The 20784-nt window shown below is 41.4% G+C and overlaps 1 protein-coding gene and 1 long non-coding RNA gene across 4 annotated transcripts; one reads left to right on the top strand and one right to left on the bottom strand.

The window, feature by feature from the left end:
• Positions 1-11525, bottom strand: ENPP5 (ectonucleotide pyrophosphatase/phosphodiesterase family member 5). Of its 3 annotated transcripts, none has more exons than XM_055571278.1 (4): positions 11400-11525; positions 7585-8448; positions 6188-6364; positions 1-1838 (listed from the first exon to the last, which is right to left on the bottom strand). In XM_055571278.1, exons 2-4 carry the CDS (start codon positions 8411-8413, stop codon positions 1411-1413), a joined length of 1434 nt encoding a protein of 477 aa, XP_055427253.1. In that variant the 5' UTR covers positions 8414-8448; positions 11400-11525; the 3' UTR covers positions 1-1410. The 3 variants fall into 3 exon arrangements, with proteins under 3 accessions (XP_055427253.1, XP_055427251.1, XP_055427252.1); XM_055571276.1 differs by lacking the exon at positions 11400-11525 and adding an exon at positions 11260-11392; XM_055571277.1 differs by lacking the exon at positions 6188-6364 and having other exon boundaries at positions 11400-11502.
• Positions 10474-20577, top strand: LOC129645835 (uncharacterized). The gene is made up of 4 exons (XR_008711518.1): positions 10474-11090; positions 14986-15204; positions 17841-17936; positions 19966-20577. It is a non-coding gene; the product is annotated as an uncharacterized LOC129645835 (long non-coding RNA).
• The last annotated feature ends 207 nt before the right edge of the window (positions 20578-20784 follow it).

Genomic DNA, 20784 nt, shown 5'->3' with positions numbered 1-20784 from the left:
GAGACCAAAAGCACAGCTTTCCATGGTGGGAATGAGGAGCTGAGATGACCAGGCAGGTGAAAAACCCTACTGAGGAGATTAAGTCTTTTGTGAATGAAAAGTCCTACTGAGGAGTAATGTCTGTTTGTGAACCTGGATTCATCTTTGATTCCACTGAGCATATGTGAGTAGATATTCAAATATTTCAAGGAAACAAGGCTATAATCTCAACTTCTCTTATTTCAATACCTGTTACCTCTAGGTATTATCTCACTAAATTTTGCCACCAGGCACCCTTTAGCGCTGTCCTGGGTACGTTGCAAACACTGGTCCTGCCTAATTTTTTTTTCCCCTAAACTCCTAATTATTTTCCCCAAGCTCCACACAGTTCTTTTCAAGGATTGTGTGGCTGACATTTTTCCCAATATATTTTGTGCTCTCTTGCAATGCTGGACCTTCAAATGCTCAAACCTAAAGGCTCTGTCACTACAGGTTACCAGAAACAAAACACTCTTTGATCTAATCTGATTTTTAATGCAATTACTAGTGATTTATTTTTCAAGGAAGCAAATAATTACAGAGCAAGAGAAAACACTGCTGAGATGATGCCTGGTCCCTTCTACCCTTCTAGGGCAGGGCTAGACTTGAGAGGAAGCAAATGTATATTCATGGTGTCTTTATTATCAAAATCAGAGTAAAATGACTACATCAGGAAGTAGCAATAATGAATGTCACGATGGAAATGATATGCCTAGAATGAATCCAGCAGCATCTGGATCTCTGTTTTGTGGGGGAAATAAGATGAAAACCCATGTCGTATGGAAAGAAATATGACAAGGAGTGCTCACAGATGCACCCTGCTTTGGGAACCCATCTCTTTGAAATCCAACGTTCAAAGGTCATCACATTTCATTTTCAACAGTTTTCACTTTCTTCCCATTCTCCCAATGTAAGAAGATATATTTCTACATTATTCAGGAATTATTAGAAATTTCATTCCATTAGAACAAGGAATAACAAGTATTCTGGGACATAGGTGTAAAATTTGTCTTTTTCTACTGAATTATAAGACATAATTGTCAATAAAGTGCATTTCACATAAAAGTACCATTAGGAGAGTAAAGTGCAATATGTAAGGTACTTCAAATAGTGCAAAGTTGCTAAATATATACATTGTATGTGCCAAGTACAAATAAAGCAGGATCTTATCTACTGGAAGCCAGAGAGAACAATGGAAATATACTTCCCCATCTTTCATCCTTTGCAGGTCAGTATATTTTGGTCCGTGTGTGTGTGTGTGTTTGTGTGTGTGACTGCCCCTGTATATTACATAACTGCTTAACCGTCTGTGCAAATGTCTGAAGCTAGTTCCCTAGAATCTGAAACCTTTAAACACTGACATAACTATGCCATCTTCACATCACAGAAGCATTAGGCTTGTAATAATGGTTGAGATATTTCAGCCTGAAAATCTGGTAAGGCAGGTATTTGACTTCGAATTAAATGTTTAATGAGAACTATGAAAAACACAATAACTATAATGCTACCGAGAGAGACCCCTATGAAATAAGCATATGACTCGTCTTGTTCATTTTCTCTTGGTTTCACACTAGCATGGAGGAGAGGCGGGGTCTGGGTATTAGGACTTGCTCTTGGAGTCGGTGAACTGAGCAGATCCTGAACGTTGCTGAGTGATCCGTTGTGAGGCAGGGCAGTGATGTTGAGCAGGTGGCAGAGCAGGGGGTACAGATCTGTAGAGTTCATGGCTGCTTTTGTGAAATTCTTTCGGAAGGCAGGACCGTGGGCTAAGAAAATGGGATGCATTTCTGCTAATGCATTGTCGTACCCGTGGTTGCCTACTGTGAAGATAAAATGCATGAACAAGTTAGCCAACCAGATGGTATTAAAATGGAAATAACTGTATCATTGAATGCCAGACTTACATGCAAATTTTATCTAATTTGACTTTTAAATAAAAGAATCCTTTACACATCATCTCTGCTGTGGTCAACATCACGATTCAATTCAGGAAACGAAAAGTCAAATGATCACAAATCTTTCCCACAGGCCACAGGAAGAAGGGTAAACTTCCCTGAGCCAAGTCGGGGGAACACAAAAGTGATTGGCAGGTAAACTAATTTTCAGCAATTACTTGTTAGGTACCTACTATGTTCCAGTTATTGTTCTAAAGATAAAGGGATAAAGGTGCCCTTAGTCATGAAGCCAATAAATTCATAATTTATCAGTTGACTCAGAAAAGACCCTGATGCTGGGAAAGACTGAGGACGGGAGGAGAAGAGGGTGACAGAGGATGAGATGGTTGGATGGCATCACTGACTCAACGGACATGAGTTTGAGCAAACCCTGGGAGATAGTGAAGAACAGGGAAGCCTGGTGTGCTGCAGTCCGTGGGGTCACAAAGAGTTGAACACAACATAGCGACTGAACAACAATCAAAAAATAAAGATCAGGACTTGTGGGTAAAATCTTGGCGTTTCAGATCAGGATCCAGCTTAGCACTGTCTGCTTTAGTACGGCTACAAAAAAAGTTAAAGACTTTTGGAGTCTTGATAAATCAGAAGAAGATACAAAACTGAAGGATGAAAACCCCTGCATAATAAAAGCTGCCTTTAAAGGCTTGTACTCTAGCATAATATCAGGGTTCTTCTGCCCATAAAATGGCAACCAAAGAGAACTGAAAGGCTTTATTTTAAAGGTGGTGAGAATGACCGGCAAGTCGGCCTCTACTGCTTAAGTTTGCTACTAGGAAATGTGCAATGGGAACCCAGAATTGAAAAAAAAAAAATCCTAAATCAATTCCTCTGAGAGTCATCTTCTCAGAGTAATTCCAAATCTGCCTGGCAAAATCCATCTAAAGGAGTCATTTTTAGTGCTATGATTCTCTTGAGTTTCTTATTCAAGTGGAAATAATGCTGGATTTATGAATCACTAGGAATCATCTGACTGGGGCTGTGCTATTCTACTTAATTAATCAACAGTAACATTGGGAAATGTGCCATTATATAATTTGTAATTGGATGATTGTTGGGCTCCTGTCTATGAAAAGTTGGATCTAGACTCTAATCATGAAGGCAAAGTAAATCCTATCACACTTCTTACTAGAAAATCAGACTTGAAGTGAACTCATTATGACTTAGAAAACCTTTCCCATGAAGAGGGACTTTTTTTCCTAGTAGTGAATGCATGCTCAGTCACTCAGTCATGTCCATATATTTCCAACTCCATGGACCGTAGCCCACCAGGCTCCTCTGTCCATGGAATTCTCCAGGCAGGAATAGTGGAGTGGGTTGTCATTTCCTTTTCCAGGGGATCCTCCCAACCCAGGAATTGAACCTGGGTCTCCAGCATTACAGGCAGACAGATTCCTTACCACTGAGCCACCCAGGAAGCCCTTCCTAGGGGTAGCCCCTACCATAAATGCTTGATCCAGCAGACAGTATTTAATAATGGATGCCTATGGGCAGTGGGGTCAACAGAGGATGAGATGGCTGGATGGCATCACCAACTCGATGGACGTGAGTTTGAGTGAATTCCGGGAGTTGGTGATGGACAGGGAGGCCTGGCGTGCTGCGATTCATGGGGTCGCAAAGAGTCGGACACAACTGAGAGACTCAACTGAACTGAACTGAAGGGCAGTGGTTCTCAAACTTGACCGTGTATGAGACTCTGGTGTAGGGAGGGTGGGTGCAGGTAAAAACACAGATCTCTGGGCTCCACCCTCTCAGTTCCCAGTTTAGCAGATCTGGGTTGGGCCCAAGAATCTGCATGTCTATTGAGTTCCCAGGAGATTTGGATGATGCTGGTCCAGGGAACACATTTTGAGAACCACTGCTTTTGGACATTAGGGCTGAATTCTCTTCTAGAACTCAGGCTAAGAAGGACTGTAGTAGCCAGTACTTAATTATTTTGTTGAAAAAATAATTATGTTGAACATTAACATAAACAGGAGCACCATTAAGGTTTTAGATTCAAAATAGGAGTGACCATCTATTATGTAATTGTAGTTCACTGAACCAAAGTTTGAAGAGAGCCACTGACATTTATGTTAATTGTTAATTGTAATTCTGTCTCTTCAGAGACAGCAGTTCTTTTCTAAGCAACTCCTCTCACATAAGAGTCACCTGCACAATACATGAAAGCCTGAACATATAAAGTTGGCAACTATTCCCATGGCCAAAGAAATTATTTTTAAAAACTTTAATACAGCTCTCCTGGCCTGATTAAATATTGGTTTACAGATTATTATCCGTATGTAAAACCTGTTTTAAGGATCTGAACCCATCACATATACATCTGCCAGTATGACTCATTTATGCTCTATAAATGCCACTGCCAGGTAACTGCTTTTCTCTTCATCAATAAACATGATGCAAACCCAATTCTACCTAAAGGGACATTTTTTAAAATATCTCAAATGTATCAAGGAGCATTTCTAGTCAGTGTCGGCACCATATGCTTGCTTCAACATTCAGTAACAATGGAAACAACCCCCAGTGGATTGGTTGGTAGTGCATGTGAGTGTCTCTATCAGCGGGGAAGCAGATCCCATGCCAGGTAGTTTGAGAGGGAGTTTCAGATGAGGGCCAGTGTTGAAGCTCAGAAGCAAACATGAGATGGCAAGGTTACCCTGTGAGTAGACCAGTGGGAATAGTCCCCAGTGGGAACCTCAACGGCCCCCAGAGCTGGAGAGACAGAAGGATGAGGTGGGGTCACCAGAGCCCCAAAGGCAGGACTACTCAGTAGGAGCTGAGGCCACAGACAGGGAGGTTGTCCAGAGCTGGGATCACAGTGGACATGAAGTCATAGGCTGGGGCAGACAGAATGGGGGACAGACCCTGGCTTCGGCCAAACTCCTGCCTTCCACACTCCTGCCAAGGTTCTCTATTGGCCAAATGGAACCAGAAACCAGCTTACAAAGTAGCTTGGGAAATTTAGTCTGTAGAGATCTGTCACTGCTGATATCGGAGAAGGCAATGGCACCCCACTCCAGTACTCTTGCCTGGAAAATCCCATGGATGGAGGAGCCTGGTAGGCTGCAGTCCATGGGGTCGCTAAGAGTTGGACACGACTGAGAGACTTCCTTTTCACTTTTCACTTTCATGCATTGAAGAAGGAAATGGCAACCCACTCCAGTGTTCTTGCCTGGAGAATCCCGGGGATGGGGGAGCCTGATAGGCTTCTGTCTATGGGGTCGCACAGAGTTGGACATGACTGAAGCGACTTAGCAGCAGCAGCAGCAGGAGGGATCTGTCACTGCTGATACAGAGCAGATCAGGGTAAGGGTGGGCAGGCAGTTTGAGAGCAAATATGCAAATGGAAGGCACGATAAAGATGAGTTACATCCTGTGGATGACTTCCATTTGACTGACTTGTTAAAAGCTGTGTGAAAAGGGAAAACTACACGTTATGGATGGCTCCTCTGTCCATGGAGTTCTCCAGGCAAGAATACTGGAGTGGGCTGCCATGCCCTCCTCCAGGGGATCTTTCCAATCCGGGGATCGAACCTGGGTCTGCTACAGTGCAGACAAATTCTTTACCATCTGAGCCACCAGGGAAGCCTCTATTATGGATGGCAGAAAGCTCTTTATTTTGTATACTTGAATTTTAAATAGGATTTCCATCATCTTCTAAATTTATATAATGGAAATACCTCCAGAATTATACCACTAGGTATTCATTAGGAAAATATATCTTGATATACTTTTATCCATGCCAATATGCACTTCTTTTTAGAAATGTTCCCAAAGTGTAAAGCAAAGCTGGCCTATATTTTGTAGAGCCACAGGGCAAAAGAAACTAGAAAACTGAAAACTGCAGAGAAAAATAGAGATGACACTTTTATGAAACCAGAGTATGAAACAGATGCAGAAAATGATTCAATTTACAAAACTCAGGTTTTTCTCAGGAACATAATGGTTATAACTAGCAGTATAGAGCATGGTACTTATCTTTGGTCTGATGACTTCAAGAGAAGTAAATGTTTCACTTTTAGGAGGTTACCTCATTTTAAAGTCCCAGTAAATCTTTATTGGGATATTTATTGGATCTTTATTTAGCTATTAATGTATGACACTAGCCTAGTTATTCAATCGGTAAACAGAATGTTGAATACGGCAGAAACAACTCCCAGATGGCCTCCACTTTAGCAGACGATGCAGAATGGGGAGAAAGACTGTAACATACTCACACAGAAAGTCATCTGACTTATTCTGTAAAATATGCCAGCCGTCGTCAGCCACTGCGAGAATGGGCTGAATTCGACTGTTGTGTTTGTAATGCCATCTTTCCGGAACCTCTTCCTTTTTGTAAACAGTCAGATTAGGATGAGCTTGAGCTAGTGCTTCATAGACTTCATCAAATTTGCCTAAAACAGAAGGATGAGGAGAAGCAGTCAGAACAAGACTCTCACCGCTACAGCCAAGAAGCAACCATGGTAACAGAGGTCAGTCAATGCAGACATCCTACTGATGTAGACAGTCAGCAAGTTCAAGGAAATGAAGTCTTACCAGACAATTTAGAGCCCCTGCCCACCCCCACTCCCCACGAGGGAAACTGAAAAATAATCTTCTCTTAAAATAAATTCACCTTCAGAGAAGACATTTTATTGAACCAGAAATCTCTAATCTCTAAAGACTTAAATACACATGTCCATGCGTGCATGAGTGTGCTAAGCTGCTTTAGTCATGCTCAACTCTTTGCAACCCTGGGGATGTAAAACTTTAAAAAAAAAAAAGCCTTTTTATTTTATATTGGAGTGTAGTTGATTGACAACATTGGATTCTTTTCAGTTGCACAACAAAGTGATTTCAGTTATACACATACAGGTATCCACTCTCTTTCAAATTCTTTTTGGGGATGTTAAACGTTTTGAGTTTGTTCAAAACTCAAACAGAATCTACCTTTAAAACAGAAATAATGAATGACAGGTTGGTATGAGGCTTTGAGACGAGGTTTGTAAAAAGTTTCAGGCCCTAAAGCCTGTGCTCTGCAACAAGAGAAGGCACTGCAACGAGAAGCCTTCACACCACAACTAGAGAAAAGCCCACACAGCAATGAAGACCCAGAACATCAAAAAATAAAAACAAGTAAATAAATTTTTTTTTAAAGTTTGAGATACTGTTACTACTTCCCTTGCTCATAGGTAAGAAAGCTAAGTCTCAGCAGGAGCAAAACTTTCTCTTTCCTCTACCCCACGGCTTCCCTGTTAAGCAGATCCTAACTAAGGATCCTCTGAAGGCTTCCATAAAAATCACTGTAACTCCATGCACATTTGTGTGTATTTTCCCATCTCTACTTCTCTGCGAGTGAAGGCTGTAGCTTTTCATCATATCCAATGACTCCAAAATGGTTAAATGCCACTACCATAAATACACAGAGAGAGCATCAGTTTCAATACTGTAGAGAAAAGTAAAAAATCAGACTCGGAGGGAAGAGACTTTGTCTTTTCAGAGACTAAGGATTAAATCCAAGAGTATACCATGAACAAAGACAAGCACACTTGAAAGACAGAAACAGAAATCCCCCACTCAGTCACTCTGGGCACATCCACACCCCGCCCCAGATCACCACTCCGTTCAGGCTGACCTTCCCTGGGCAAGATGGCGGCCACCGGCGATTGGTCAATCAGGGTGTAGTGCTCTCTATCCAGATATTGGTCGAGCTCTATGATCCTCTCCTGGGAACACTGCGTCATTCCATGGTCACTTGTGATGATCAGGTTCAGAACGTTCCACAATTTTGCCTTTTTCAGCATTTGTATGAGATATCCTAACTTGTGGTCAATATCTGAAATGACAGGCCCCATGAGCGGACTGTCTGGTCCCAACTGGTGGCCCATATCATCAGGTTCCTCCCAATAAAGAAGACCAAGATTGATGGGCTCTTCTGATGTAAACCACTCAATAATTTTGGCAACTCTGTCTTCAAATGAAACGGAGTCATTGTAAGGCATGCAGTGAGTGGGAAAGCTTCCATGTATTTTGACATCTGTTCCAGGCCACATGGCCGCACCACTCGTGTGTCCTGCCCTCTGATTTGTGATCCATATCGGTGTCGCTTCTTCCCAAAACTCAGAATCATAAATATCCATGTCATCCAAGGAGAAAGATTTGTTCAGAATAGGGTCATACATGTCATTTGCCACAATACCATGATTCTCAGCAAAAAGGCCAGTGACCAAAGTATAATGGTTAGGGTAGGTCTTTGTAATAAAAATATTAGTAACTTGCTGCACCTGGACACCGTATTTCATAATATAGTGAAAATGGGGTGTTGGAACTCTATATAAATAATCCCAACGAAATCCGTCAAATGAAACTAGCAGAACCTTTGGCTGGTCTGATTGGAGAGAAAATGTAACTGAAAGTGTTAATGCAGCAAGCATGAAGGACACCCGGAGAAGTTTTGAAGTCATTTTTAAACTACTTGATTGCTTCAGTGTAAGATAATCTGTATAAGAAAAATATAGAAGTTAATGGCAATAATTTTGTTTTACAGACTTTACCCAAAACAGAGAATGACGGCGCTTAGTAACCCCAGTTATAGTATACATCACAGCCTGGAAGGTTTATGTTGCAGAATTTCATCTTAAACAAGAAACATGGGGCTCTCTATAACAAAGCTAAGAAATATATTCACACTTTAGAAATTGTTTTAGTTTCTAAGAACTTACCAAAACATTTCCTCAAAGAAATTATGTAAATTATCTCCCCAAATATCATTTTAAAAGATGAAATAATTTGCATACAACTTTTCAGAAACACTTTCAGGTTGACTTAGACTTCTGGCTCCTGCTCATGGACATTTATATATGTCCAAATATTCCGGGAACTGGTGATGGACAGGGAGACCTGGCATGCTGCAGTCCATGGGGTTGCAAAGAGTCGGACATGACTGAGCAACTGAACTGAACTGAACTGAAATACCTGTGGACGCGTTCATCATTAGTGTTAGACAGGCTGTAGGAACCTAGCAACAGGAATTAGCACTAGCAAATTCAAAAATAATATTTTTTAAAAATACATAGGTAAACCTCCATGTTTCAATGGCAAGGCCTTATGTTTGGTCCATCATAGTAAGAGATTAACTTGGTGTCTTGAAGTGACATAAAAATTGTGACATTCTAATATATTTGTGAAACATAATTGATATTCATGTATTAATAATCAAAGCATGTGTGTGTGCTAAATTGCTTCAGTCATGTCTGACTCTATGCAACCCTATGAACTGCAGCCTGCCAGGCTCCTCTGTTCATGGGATTTTCCAGGCAAGAATACTGGAGTGGGTTGCCATTTCCTTCTCCAAATAATCAAAGCATGTTGTTGTTGTTTGGTCGCCCAGTCATGTCTGACTCTTTGAGACTCCATGGACTGCAGCACACCAGGCCTCTCTGTCTCTCACCATGTCCCGAAGTTTGCCCAAGTTCATGTCTATTGCATAAGTGATGCCATCTAGCCATCTCATCCTCTGACGCCCTCTTCTCCTTCTGCCCTCAATCAAAACATAGTCTTCTTTAAATAAAACAATTAGGTTCTGAACTAAGTATAACAGAAGTGTAAATCTGAAATTTGATGTTGACCTTCCTAATGTTAGTGGCTTCCCTGGTGGCTCAGTTGGTAAAGAGTCTGCCTGCAATGCAGGAAACCTGGGTTCGATCCCTGGGTCGGGAAAATCCCCTGGAGAAGGAAATGGCAACCCACTCCAGTATTCTTGCCTGGAGAATTCCATGGACAGAGGAGCTTGGTGGGCTACAGTCCATGGGGGTCACAAAGAGTCAGAAAAGACTAAGTGACTTTCACTTTCATTTTTCCTAATGTTAAAATTCATCAACATTTAATCTTATCAGTGGTGTGTGTAGAACAGGCACTTCCCAGGATTAAATAAATCTCTTGGGATCAAAGCGGTTGTAATTGCTGTTGTTCACCTGCCTCTATTTCTAAAAAGCTTTTATTCTATTCAAGAAAGCTAATAAGAGATAATATGAAAAACAATACATATGTAAATTTTGTCAGTTCTCATTAGGTTTGCAAATCCAGTTAAGGATTTCCCTCTGCTCTTCATTCTTGCATGAAGTTATTTATAAGCCCACCAAACCTGGATCTAACTATATTTTGTGCCAAGAAATCTCTTGAATTCAGTTTTTGACACCTTCCTAATTTGAATATGCTGAAGACATTTTTAAACCTCAGAAAAAGAACCTGTCTTGCCCTCCTATTTTATAAGTGCTGGTAAATAAAAACTGGCATGCCTGCTTTGCTACCAGGGGCAAGCATTCTGCTTCTGTTTTGTTTTGTTTGTTTGTTTTTAACCATGATTTCAGCATACCAGAACATTACTTAAACTGAAATTGTTGTAGGTATTGATCTCCAGACAATGGCTCAAAAATTAAATTTAAAAAACTATTCTTCAAATGGCAAGAAACTTCCCAGTTCTGGAAGGAACATGAATAATCAGTTCCAATAAGGAACTGCAAAAATATTTACTAACATTTCTAGCTAAGAATGGTGGTTCTTTCTCTTCCTCTCTTCTCCTTCACTTTCTTAACACAAGAAAGGATACTATGAACCAAATATAATTTAAAGCTAAAAAATGAATCAACTACATGAAACATCTGATTTCTCCTCTATTGTAGTAAATTAATTCAGCAACTGTAATAAGCAGGACCGAACTGCTTTCCTGGGACAAACGCAAATAAACAAAGGCTAACCATTGCCTCAAGCTTAGGAATGTTTGGTAAGAGGAACCAACATTATCACATCGATGACATAAAGCAACAAACAGGGAAGCGGGGGTGGGGATGGAAGAAATCTGATTTCTTTCTTTTGTAACACAAAGTGCTTCATGGCGCTGTGGAATCCCTCGTTCTGGGTCCAGATTTCACTGGGCTGCTTTCCAATTCCTCGCCCCTCCAGCCCTTCCCCTACCGACAGCCTTGGAAATCTAGAGGAAAGGGGCGCCAAGAAAGGAGAGGAGAGAAAGTGAAGGATGAGAAGGTGTATGTAGAGCGAACAGACGTCAAGAAGATGGTGATGCGTCTCCCCATCGTTTTCACCGGGATTTCATCCTAGCTCCGGGAAGGATCTCGGCGTAGGGTACGTTCCCAATTTGTAGAACTCCAGCCCGCCCACCGAGGCCAGAAGATGCCCTAACGTGGGCTCTGTACAAGTGTGCAGTGGAAACGGGAGGAAGGATAGTTTGGGGGTCCCTAAAGAGGCAGGTGGGTCTCGAGGAGGCCAGCCTCCCACTTTCCCCGACTCGTACCCTCGCGGCGATCCGCTCAATCCGCAACGGTTTGGGTCAATGGGAGGGAAGGCCTGGAAAGGGATCCCTCCCGCAGACCCGGGGCAACAGCCAGGAGCTGGCGGGAGCAAAGGGTGCCCCCCAAACCCACAGCTGCTCACCTGCTCGCCAACTCAACGCAGAGCACCTGACCAGCACTGCACCTGACCAGCACCGCCTACCGGCCGCAGGCCCCGCCTCTTGGCTGCTATTGGCTACGGGACACAGAGAAAGGGGCTCCTGGGAGTGGCTGCCCCGCCTGTCAATCAGTGGGGCGGGCACTGCGGGATTTGAAGGGTGGATCCGGCGGGAGTCAGGGGAGTGAGGGGTGACTTGGACCCAGCCTGGAGGTTCCAGGGGCAGGAAGGAGAAGGAGCCCCAGGGCTCGCTAAGGCCCCCTCTGCAGGATCACAGAAACATTCTGCATTGGGCCTTTTCTAGACGGGCAGTTATGCTGTGGTCAGTGATGCAGAGAGGTCATAGCGCTCCACCCCCAATAGTGGTTGATGTGTTTGAACACTGTTTTCGTTAAAAGCTACTATTCTCTTACCCGATTTCTCATCTCCAGTTTTCTTCTGTTTTCAGATCACAAATGGGTAGCACCATACTCTGGACTTTGCTCCGAGGAACACCAGAGCACCCCAGGAGGTCAATGGGACTATGCAAAATCTAATTTAAAAGGATTTAATTTTACCGTCCTGGTTTTTGCAAGGTCAGGTCTCTGAGGAATCTGCAATAGTGTGGTTCCTGAGAATGCACATATTACACCAAGCCAGGTTCAGAATCGGGTTAATTTGCACAGGCTGCGAGGCTGAATAGCTATGCCAGGCACCAGATTCTGCTCCTAGCTTTGTTTTTAAATATGCAGGATTGAACTTCGGGTCTGACTCCTTTTTCTTGATCCTGTTTCTTCTATTCCCATTCTGAAATGAATTAATTTTTTAGTGTTTTTTGTCTTGTTTTGTTTTGTAATGGATGGTATTTTTAGCTGGGATGGAGTGCAGACAGGTACATAGTTTGCCAATATGATCCCAGCTATATTTATCATAAATTATAGCAGTGACTTCCAGTTCCCCTGAAAGAATTTGTCCATCTACACAATTCCCAAGTCTAATTCTGACCACCCTGCAATGGACAATAATATCTGCTGGTTGTTGCAACTTAAATGTAAGCATCTAATTAGCAGTTAAAATGGAGAGCAGAACCAGTAGTTCTGGGTCCCCTGGAGCTCACTTCCCTGGTACACCAGAACTGTAATGAATAGACAGCCTTGCTGAGAGTTAATTAAACAAGGCAAACATTTTGGTCATTGTTTTTTCTCCTTCTCTCAACTTCTCATAGAGGGACAGTCCCTACCCCAATGGCTCCTTTCCCACAGCGTCATACCACCCACAGGGGGATCTGGGCACTCTTCCACAGCCTTTTATTTGTAATGACTTGAGTTTATGGTTTTCCACACGTGGGATGGGGATTGAGAGGGAGACTGATGTCTGTGTTTGGCCAGATTCAGTTGCAGTGAAGCTGAACAGGTTGTTCCAAGTCCCCAAAGCCCTGTCCTTTGAAATTGCCCCAACTTGGAACAGGGTGGCCCAATATTATAAGTCTTTGTCCCCCCAGAATAGACCAACCCTATGTTCTCCCAAAACATTCAGAGAACAGCATATGCTGATTAGAGAGCAGAGTAGTGAAAACAGGCTTGTCTTTTACATGGATCGCTGAATACTGTTGGACTCTGTTCAGATGGCACTGCTTGGCTCTGCAAACTTTTTACGAAGACAAGATTGTATTCACAAGTCACCTCTGCGACACAGGCATGATGCAGCTGTTAACCACAATGCACAGCACGGAAAATGACTCATGAGGGGCCCGGCGAGTGCCAGAGACACTGCCCAGATCTCCATGTAATGACATCTAGAGTCAACTGGCAGGCTCATGATATAACTCATGTTGCTAATAGGGAAAAAATCTGGCTTACATAGTAGAGATAGAGGAATGATTGTAAAAACATGGAAATCCTGCTTCCACATCTGTAACAGCCCTTCTGCCCTGTCTGTTGCCTTGAGCTCTGTCCAACTGCCATTACTACTCAGCCAATTATGGTCACCTAAGCTAGCGATCCCCAACTTTTTTGGCACTGGGGACAGGTTTCGTGGAAGACAATTTTTCCACGGACTCAGGGTCGGGTGGGGATGGTTTAGGGATGATTCAAATGCATTACATTTATTGTGCACTTTATTTCTATTACGATTACATCAGCTCCACCTCAGGTCATCAGGCATTTGGTCCCGGAAGTTGGGAACCCATGGCCTAAACCACAAACTGGTTGACTGTTGCTATTCCTTTGCTTTATATTATTGAATTAATATAATTGTTGATTAATATAATGACTGAGCTAGTAACATTTTTCTGCATAATGGTATAACAGAAGAATCAGCTTCTTTTAGGGTTTTGGGGTACAGATGGGGATTCCTCTACCTATCTAAAGAAGTCTAATAGGGGTTTGAGAGCAGAATTATTTTCTTTCTGAGGAGCTAGAAGAGGTTTGAGTTAAAACTAAAATAGGATTTTTTTTTTTAATGAAATAGCCAAGACTGGTTCTGCAACAGTCGTTTTCTTTTCAAAACTAGTGTATACACCATGGTAGGGTGAATGAGCAAATTATTTTACAAAAATTTAAAAAATCTTTAGGGTTGTAATATACTTTGTCACAACAATAAATTAAAGCAAAGTCTATCTCTTAAGCCTTTATAGAACAGTCTGCAAAATATGAGTCTCACATATTGAACAGCCATAGATTAAGAATCACAAGGATTCTCTTAGGCAAACTCTGGGAGATGGGGATGGACAAGGAAGCCTGGCATGCTGCAGTCCGCCCAGTCACAAAGAGTAGGATACGACTTGGTGACTGAACAACAACAATAAGGATTCTGGTTCTGGACTGACCTTAATTATTTTTTTAATTTAAGTATAGCTGATTAACAATGTTTCAGGTGTACAGCAAAGCGATTCAGTTATATATATATATATATTTATATATATATATATATACACTTTTTCCGATTCTCTTCCATTATAGGTTATTAAAAGATACTGAATATAGTTCCCTGTGATATACAGTAGGTCCTTGTTGTTTATCTATTTTATATATAAGTAAGTGAAAGTCGCTTAGTCATGTCTGACTCTTTGTGACCCCATAGACTATACAGTCCATGGAATTCTCCAGGCCAGAATACTGGGGTGGGTACCCTTTCCCTTCTCCAGGGGATCTGCCCAACCCAGGAATTGAACCGGGGTCTCCTGCATTGCAGATGGATTCTTTACCAGCTGAGCTACCAGGGAAGCCCATTTTATGTATAGTAATGTGTATCTGTTAATCCCAAATTCCTGACTTAGCCCTAATTTCTGATTATCCCCTGTCTCTAGGGATGACTTTTCACTTGATAAATAGTAGTACTTCACTGTACTCAGCAGAAGCACAACCCAATGAAAGAAAAGTTAAATTATAGACTAAAGATTCAGTCCACGTATTTTTATGCTTATTAGTAATTTAGGCTGCTAATGCTATATTTGTACCTAATAGGACTGTACTTCCACACATTTAGTATGCTTTACCCTCAGAAAGCCTTATGGAAGCCAAATATAACCTTGTAAACTTCTTTGCATGACCAGATTTTGCAAACTGTATTCATAGTATATTATTTTTTCTAGAGTTACTGGAACAAATCACCACCACCTGGATGGCTTAGGTCAACAGAAATGTATTCTCCCACAGCTTTGGAAGCTTGAAGTCTGAAGTCCAGATGTTGGCAGGGCCACCCTCCTCCAGAGGCTCCAAGGAAGAATACTGCCTTGTCTCTTCCAGCTTCCACTGGTTCTGGCATTCCTGGGCCCAGTCACTGCCCCCATCGTCACGTGCTGTTTTCCTCTGTAAGTCTCTATGTCTTCACGTGGCCTTGTTATGAGGGCACCAGTCACTGGAATGAAGGCCCCTTTAATCCAATAAGACCTTATCTAAATTTAACTAGTCTAACTGAGAGAGACAAGTATCATATGATATCAATTATATGTGAAATCTAAAAAAAATGGTACAAATGAACTTATTTACCAAACAGAAATAGAGTCACAGATGTAGAAAACAAACCTATGGTTACCAGGGGTAAGTGGGGAGGGACAAACTGGGAGATTGGGATTGACACATACACATTACTATATATAAAATAGGTAACTAATAAGGACCTACTATATAGCACAAACTCTACCCAATACTGTAATGCCCTATATAGGAAAAGAATCTAAAAAAGAGTGGATATATGTATATGTATAACTTATTCTTTTGCTGTACACCTGAACCTAACCATATTGTAAATCAACTAGCTGCTGCTCAGTGCTCAGTCATGTCCAACTCTTTGTGACCCCATGGACTGTAGCTTGCTAGGCTCCTCTGGCCATGGAATTCTCCAGGCAAGAATACTGGAGTGGGTAACCATTCCCTTCTTCAGGGGATCCTCCCGACCCAGGGATCAAATCCGGGTCGTAAATCAACTGTCAGTTCAGTTCAGTCGCTCAGTCGTGTCTGACTCTTTGCGACCCCATGAATCGCAGCACGCCAGGCCTCCCTGTCCATCACCAACTCCCGGAGTTCACTCAGACTCACATCCATCGAGTCAGTGATGCCATCCAGCCATCTCATCCTCTGTCATTCCCTTCTCCTCCTGCCCCCAATCCCTCCCAGCATCAGAGTCTTTTCCAATCAACTATACTCTAATACAAATTAAAAAAAATTTTTTTAATAAATAAAACACTAAAAATATTAACTAGTTACAGCTGCAAAAAAAAGTTACAGTTGCTTTCCAAAGCAGGTCCTCTTTTCAGGTTCCAGATGAATGTGAATTTGAAGAGAATACTATTCAACCCAGTACATGTGGCTAGCAGAATGTTTAATTTTATAGCTCAGCCTACATCCAAAGTCCTGACAACATCTATTACTGACAAGGATGCAGAGCAATTGCAGTGATGATACATTGCTGATGTGAATGGTACAGCCACTTTGGAAAACAGTTTGGAAGTTTCCTATAAAATTACATGCACACTTACCATATACCTCAGGAATCCCACTTGTAGGTATTCAACCAATAAAAATGAAGATATCTACTCCAAAGCTTACAAGCAAATTTTTAATAGCTTTAATCAGCATTAAAAACTAGAACCATGGGACTTCCCTGGATGTCCAGCGGTGAAGACTTTGTGCTTCCAATGCAGGAGATGTGGGTTTGATCCCTGATCCAGATGCTAAGATCTCATATGCTGCAAGACAAGGTCAAGAAGTTTAAAAAAAAGCTTGGGTGTACCTGTGGTTGATTCTTGTTGATGTATGACAGAAAACCACAAAATTATGCAAAGCAATTATCCTTAAATTAAAAAAATAAATAAGTGGGTGAAAAAAGGAAAAATAAAAGTTGGAAACAACCCAAATATCCCTCAACAATGCATAGATATGCAAATTCTGGTATGTCCATAAATGGAAGATTATTCACCAATAAGAAGGAATGAAGTATTGATACATGGAACAGCCTGGAGGAGTCCCCAAAGCATTTTGTTAAATGAAAGAAGTCAGATACAAATGCCTATTTATTCCATGTTTCCATTTATATGACATTCTAGAAAAGGCAAAGTGATAGGGACGGAAACCAGGTTGCTGGCTTCCAGGGGCCAGGAGTGAAGGGATTGGGGGTATTGGCTACAAAGATGCACAGGGGAACTTTCTGATGTAAGGGACTTTTGATTGTGATGGTGGTTGCCTGACCAAATTTGTCAAAATCCAGAGAACTATACACCTGAAAACACACTGAATTTTATCGTATGTGAATTACACCTCAAAAACAACAGCAATAAAAAATAAGCCCTGTGTTGTGCTTTTCCCCACAAACATTCATGAATTAGACCTAATGAAGTCTGACTTTCAGTGGTCGCATTTCTGTGTGTAGCCATGAGTCAATCAGCTCAGTGTGCGAACTTGAACTTGCAAGTCTGGGGACTCCTTGGGGCCCCCTGCTTTGCTGGTTCTTGTGTTCTTTCACCTGATGAAGCAAAGTCTGGAAACTATACAGCAAAGTTAACCATAAACTATTATTTTCTAGGGTGGAACTTAATGTCACTTGTTGAATAATAAAATCAGTTTAGAGTGTGTCTAACGCAGACAGGAGGGAGAGTTGTCTTTTGGTATCTGGTTTGAGGTCTATTTTGAAAGAAGACGTTCTCAGAATTCAAATAGAAAATTGCACCCTTATTTGTGGTGTTTGGGGTGAAAACCTTTAGTCAAAACCACAGTCTCAGTTCTTCATGGAGAATATATCATTTAGAAGCCTTTAAGTACTACTTAGTTTAAGTTCATTATTTATTTTGAAATGTATTGACTTAGCATGGGTATTGTAATTTTGCAAATTTATTCCAAGTCTAGGAGGATCTAAACCTACTGTCCTATTCTCAGACCAAAAAGACATATTATCTATTCTAGGTACTTATATTTATTTGTCTAATTTTCTTTTTTTGGCCTTACTGCACAGCATATTGGATCTTAATTTCCTGACCAGAGGTTGAACCCACATCCCCTGCATTGGAAGTTCGGACTCTTAACCACTGGACCATCAGGGAAATCCTAGGTATTTATATTTAAAATGTACATTTAATCATCTTTTAGGGCTTTCCACATAGCTCACTGGTAAATAATCCACCTGCTGAGTAGGAAACATGGGTTCGATCCCTGGGTTGGAAAGATCCCTTGAAGAAGGAAATGACAACTCATTCCAGTATTCATGCCTGGGAAATCCTATGGAAAGAGGAGCCTGCCAGGCTATAGTCCATGGGATCTGCAAAGAGTCAGACACAACTTAGCAACTAAACAAGGACTACAAACATCTTTTGCACTATTATGTATTATAGTTTGAGTGGACACTGGGATTTTTTGGTAAATATTAGAATTTTTGAATAGACAAAGCAGGTAGCAACTACTTTTTTGGCTTTATGTTTTCTTGATGTGGAAAAATGGGAAAAACCATGGGAGAGTTCTCCCTGCCCCATTTCTCAATGGCTACAATTCTGTACCTGGAAATTCATCTCTTTGCATTAAAACTTTTCTCCCAGGAGTGATGCTAGATCTACCTCTGTTAGCCCTTGGTTTACCTGTATGTGTGACTAAGTCTATCTGTCACTCAGAGTAGTATTGTTTATTGGGGAGAAAGGCCCTTAGAGGAATGGGTCAGTGGTGGATGGGTATTTTTTTTGAAAGGTGATTGGGCCTCCTTGTGTGCACGAATTAAAATTACTGTCTTTTTCTCCTGCCAATTTGTCTTGTGTACAAATTTTATTATTAGTCCAACTGCGGAACTCAAGAGGCATCGAGGGGGAGGTCTCCCCTCCCCCACAGGACCATGCCTTTTGTGTGCCCTTCTCTCTCTCACATGACTCTCCTGTGATGCTCTTTATGCTGCCCTATACTCTGTGAAGAACACTTTTACCAACTCTCATGATTAGTCATCTCTGTAGCTATACAGAAAGAGCACAGACACCCTGCAAGAGGAGGGAGAAGACAGGATCAGTATAATGGGTAAAGAGCAGAGCTGATGAATTATTTTTAGAACACTGAACTCGAAGAGTTCTGTGTAATCAAAAACAAGATAGAAGGCTAGTCACTAAAAACATTTCAGTGGATGAAAACATGAACAACTGGCATTCTGACAAGGGGACATAAAACATAGGAGTTACCTGGGTGATTAAAATGATAACTGGGATAGCTGCTAAAAAAAAAAAAAGAAAAAAAGAGCATCTCATGACATTTACTTTCCTCTGTGGGATCTCAGCATTATCGAGTAGAACAGCCACTGATGCATTTTGCTTTCCAAAACTGGCCAAAGAAATTCTCATTTTTTAAATAAATGATGTTCAGTGAAGCCTCTGGCTTTCTAGATCATGGCTGCATGGCTATATTGGGAGAGCTGTTTATGCTCTGATCATGAATTACCTTGATATAAAAATGAGCAGAAAAAAATAGGCAGGACCTACTTTATCTCAGGAGTCTCACATTTTCTATTCATTTGTTCATGATTTAGCTGAGGGATTTGAGGGGGCTGTATGTTAGACTCAAGATCTGATGTAAGTAGCATCAAGTGTTAGGAAGGGAAGGGAATCTGCCCCAGGAGGAAGATGGGGGTGAGGTCAGGAGGTAAGTGATGCTCACACATAAGAAGGGTGGGGTGATGCATTTAGAAACCTCATAGTCCCACTGGTAAAAATTTAACTTGGACTTATCACTTATGGCAAAAGATTAAATATACCAAAGAGCATTTTCTGTTGTTAAGCCATGCAATCTAGTAAAAGGGAAACCAAGGGAAAAAATAACCCCAACCCCTTCAATAACATTTCCCCCCATTCTTGGGCAAGGATGGTGCTTCCAAAAAGTAGTAATATTCACAGCTATAGGTGACATACCTGAGGTGAGAAATCTCATTGGAACACTTCTCTGTCTACTCTTTGCCCAACTACTTCCTCCAAATTTTTAAAGACCAAACTCATGAGTACCTTCTGCTAGGACCTGCCCCCTTCCCCAGCCATCCCTGGTTACATGCCTCCATGCTCCCAGAGGATCCTGCATTCCTCAGTCATTACACTTGTAATTGTTGGTTCATGTGCCAGGTGGCTGAGATGGGGCCTGATGACTCACGTGTGCTTGATCACTGCTCCATAAAAGTTTACTGAATCAATGGATGAGTGAACGAGTGAATGAGAAGGAGAGGAGGCCAAGAGATACAGAGGTAAGTTTGAGTTCTAAACTTTGATGCCTTTTGAGAACAAGGACTATGCTTCATGTACAGTACCAGGCTTGGCACATTAGTCTTGTTCAATGTTCTGAATTCACTGTCCTTCAATATTTGAGGATGAAGCTGTTCAACAGATTAAATAAGACTTGTATAAGAATGGTTTACCACTTTGAACCACCGTGCCTTCATAACAATTTTTGTATCAGCTCATTTGATTTTTGGTGGAAATAGAGTATTTTTCTAAGATGTGAGATTGGCATGTTTAATAGAATGGATAGAGCAAAGAACAGCTTATGTTTGGGTGAGAATGAATAGCCCAGCTGATCCTGTGTAGAGTCCACATGAGAAGGGAGGTTAGAAAGACAATTATGGGGACTTCCCTCATGGTCCAGTGGTAAGACTTCGCCTTCCAATGCCGGGGATTCAGGTTCAACCCCTGGTTAGGGAGCTAAGATTCTACATGTCTCATGGTCAAAAAACAAAAACATAAAACAAAAGCAATATTGGAACAAATTCAGTAAAGACTTTAAAATCTGGCCCACATTAAAAAAGAAAAAAACCTTATAACAAAAAGAAAAAGAAAATCTAAAAAAATAAATAAATAAAATGACAATTGTGGAAATCCCTAATAGCCTGCCAAGGCTAAGTAGTTTGCACTCTGACCTGTAGGCAAAGGGAAACCATAGAAGACTTT

This window comes from Bubalus kerabau, chromosome 3, assembly GCF_029407905.1.
Source record: "Bubalus kerabau isolate K-KA32 ecotype Philippines breed swamp buffalo chromosome 3, PCC_UOA_SB_1v2, whole genome shotgun sequence".
Lineage (NCBI taxonomy): Eukaryota > Metazoa > Chordata > Mammalia > Artiodactyla > Bovidae > Bubalus > Bubalus kerabau.
This window is presented reverse-complemented; position numbering and strand designations above follow the sequence as displayed.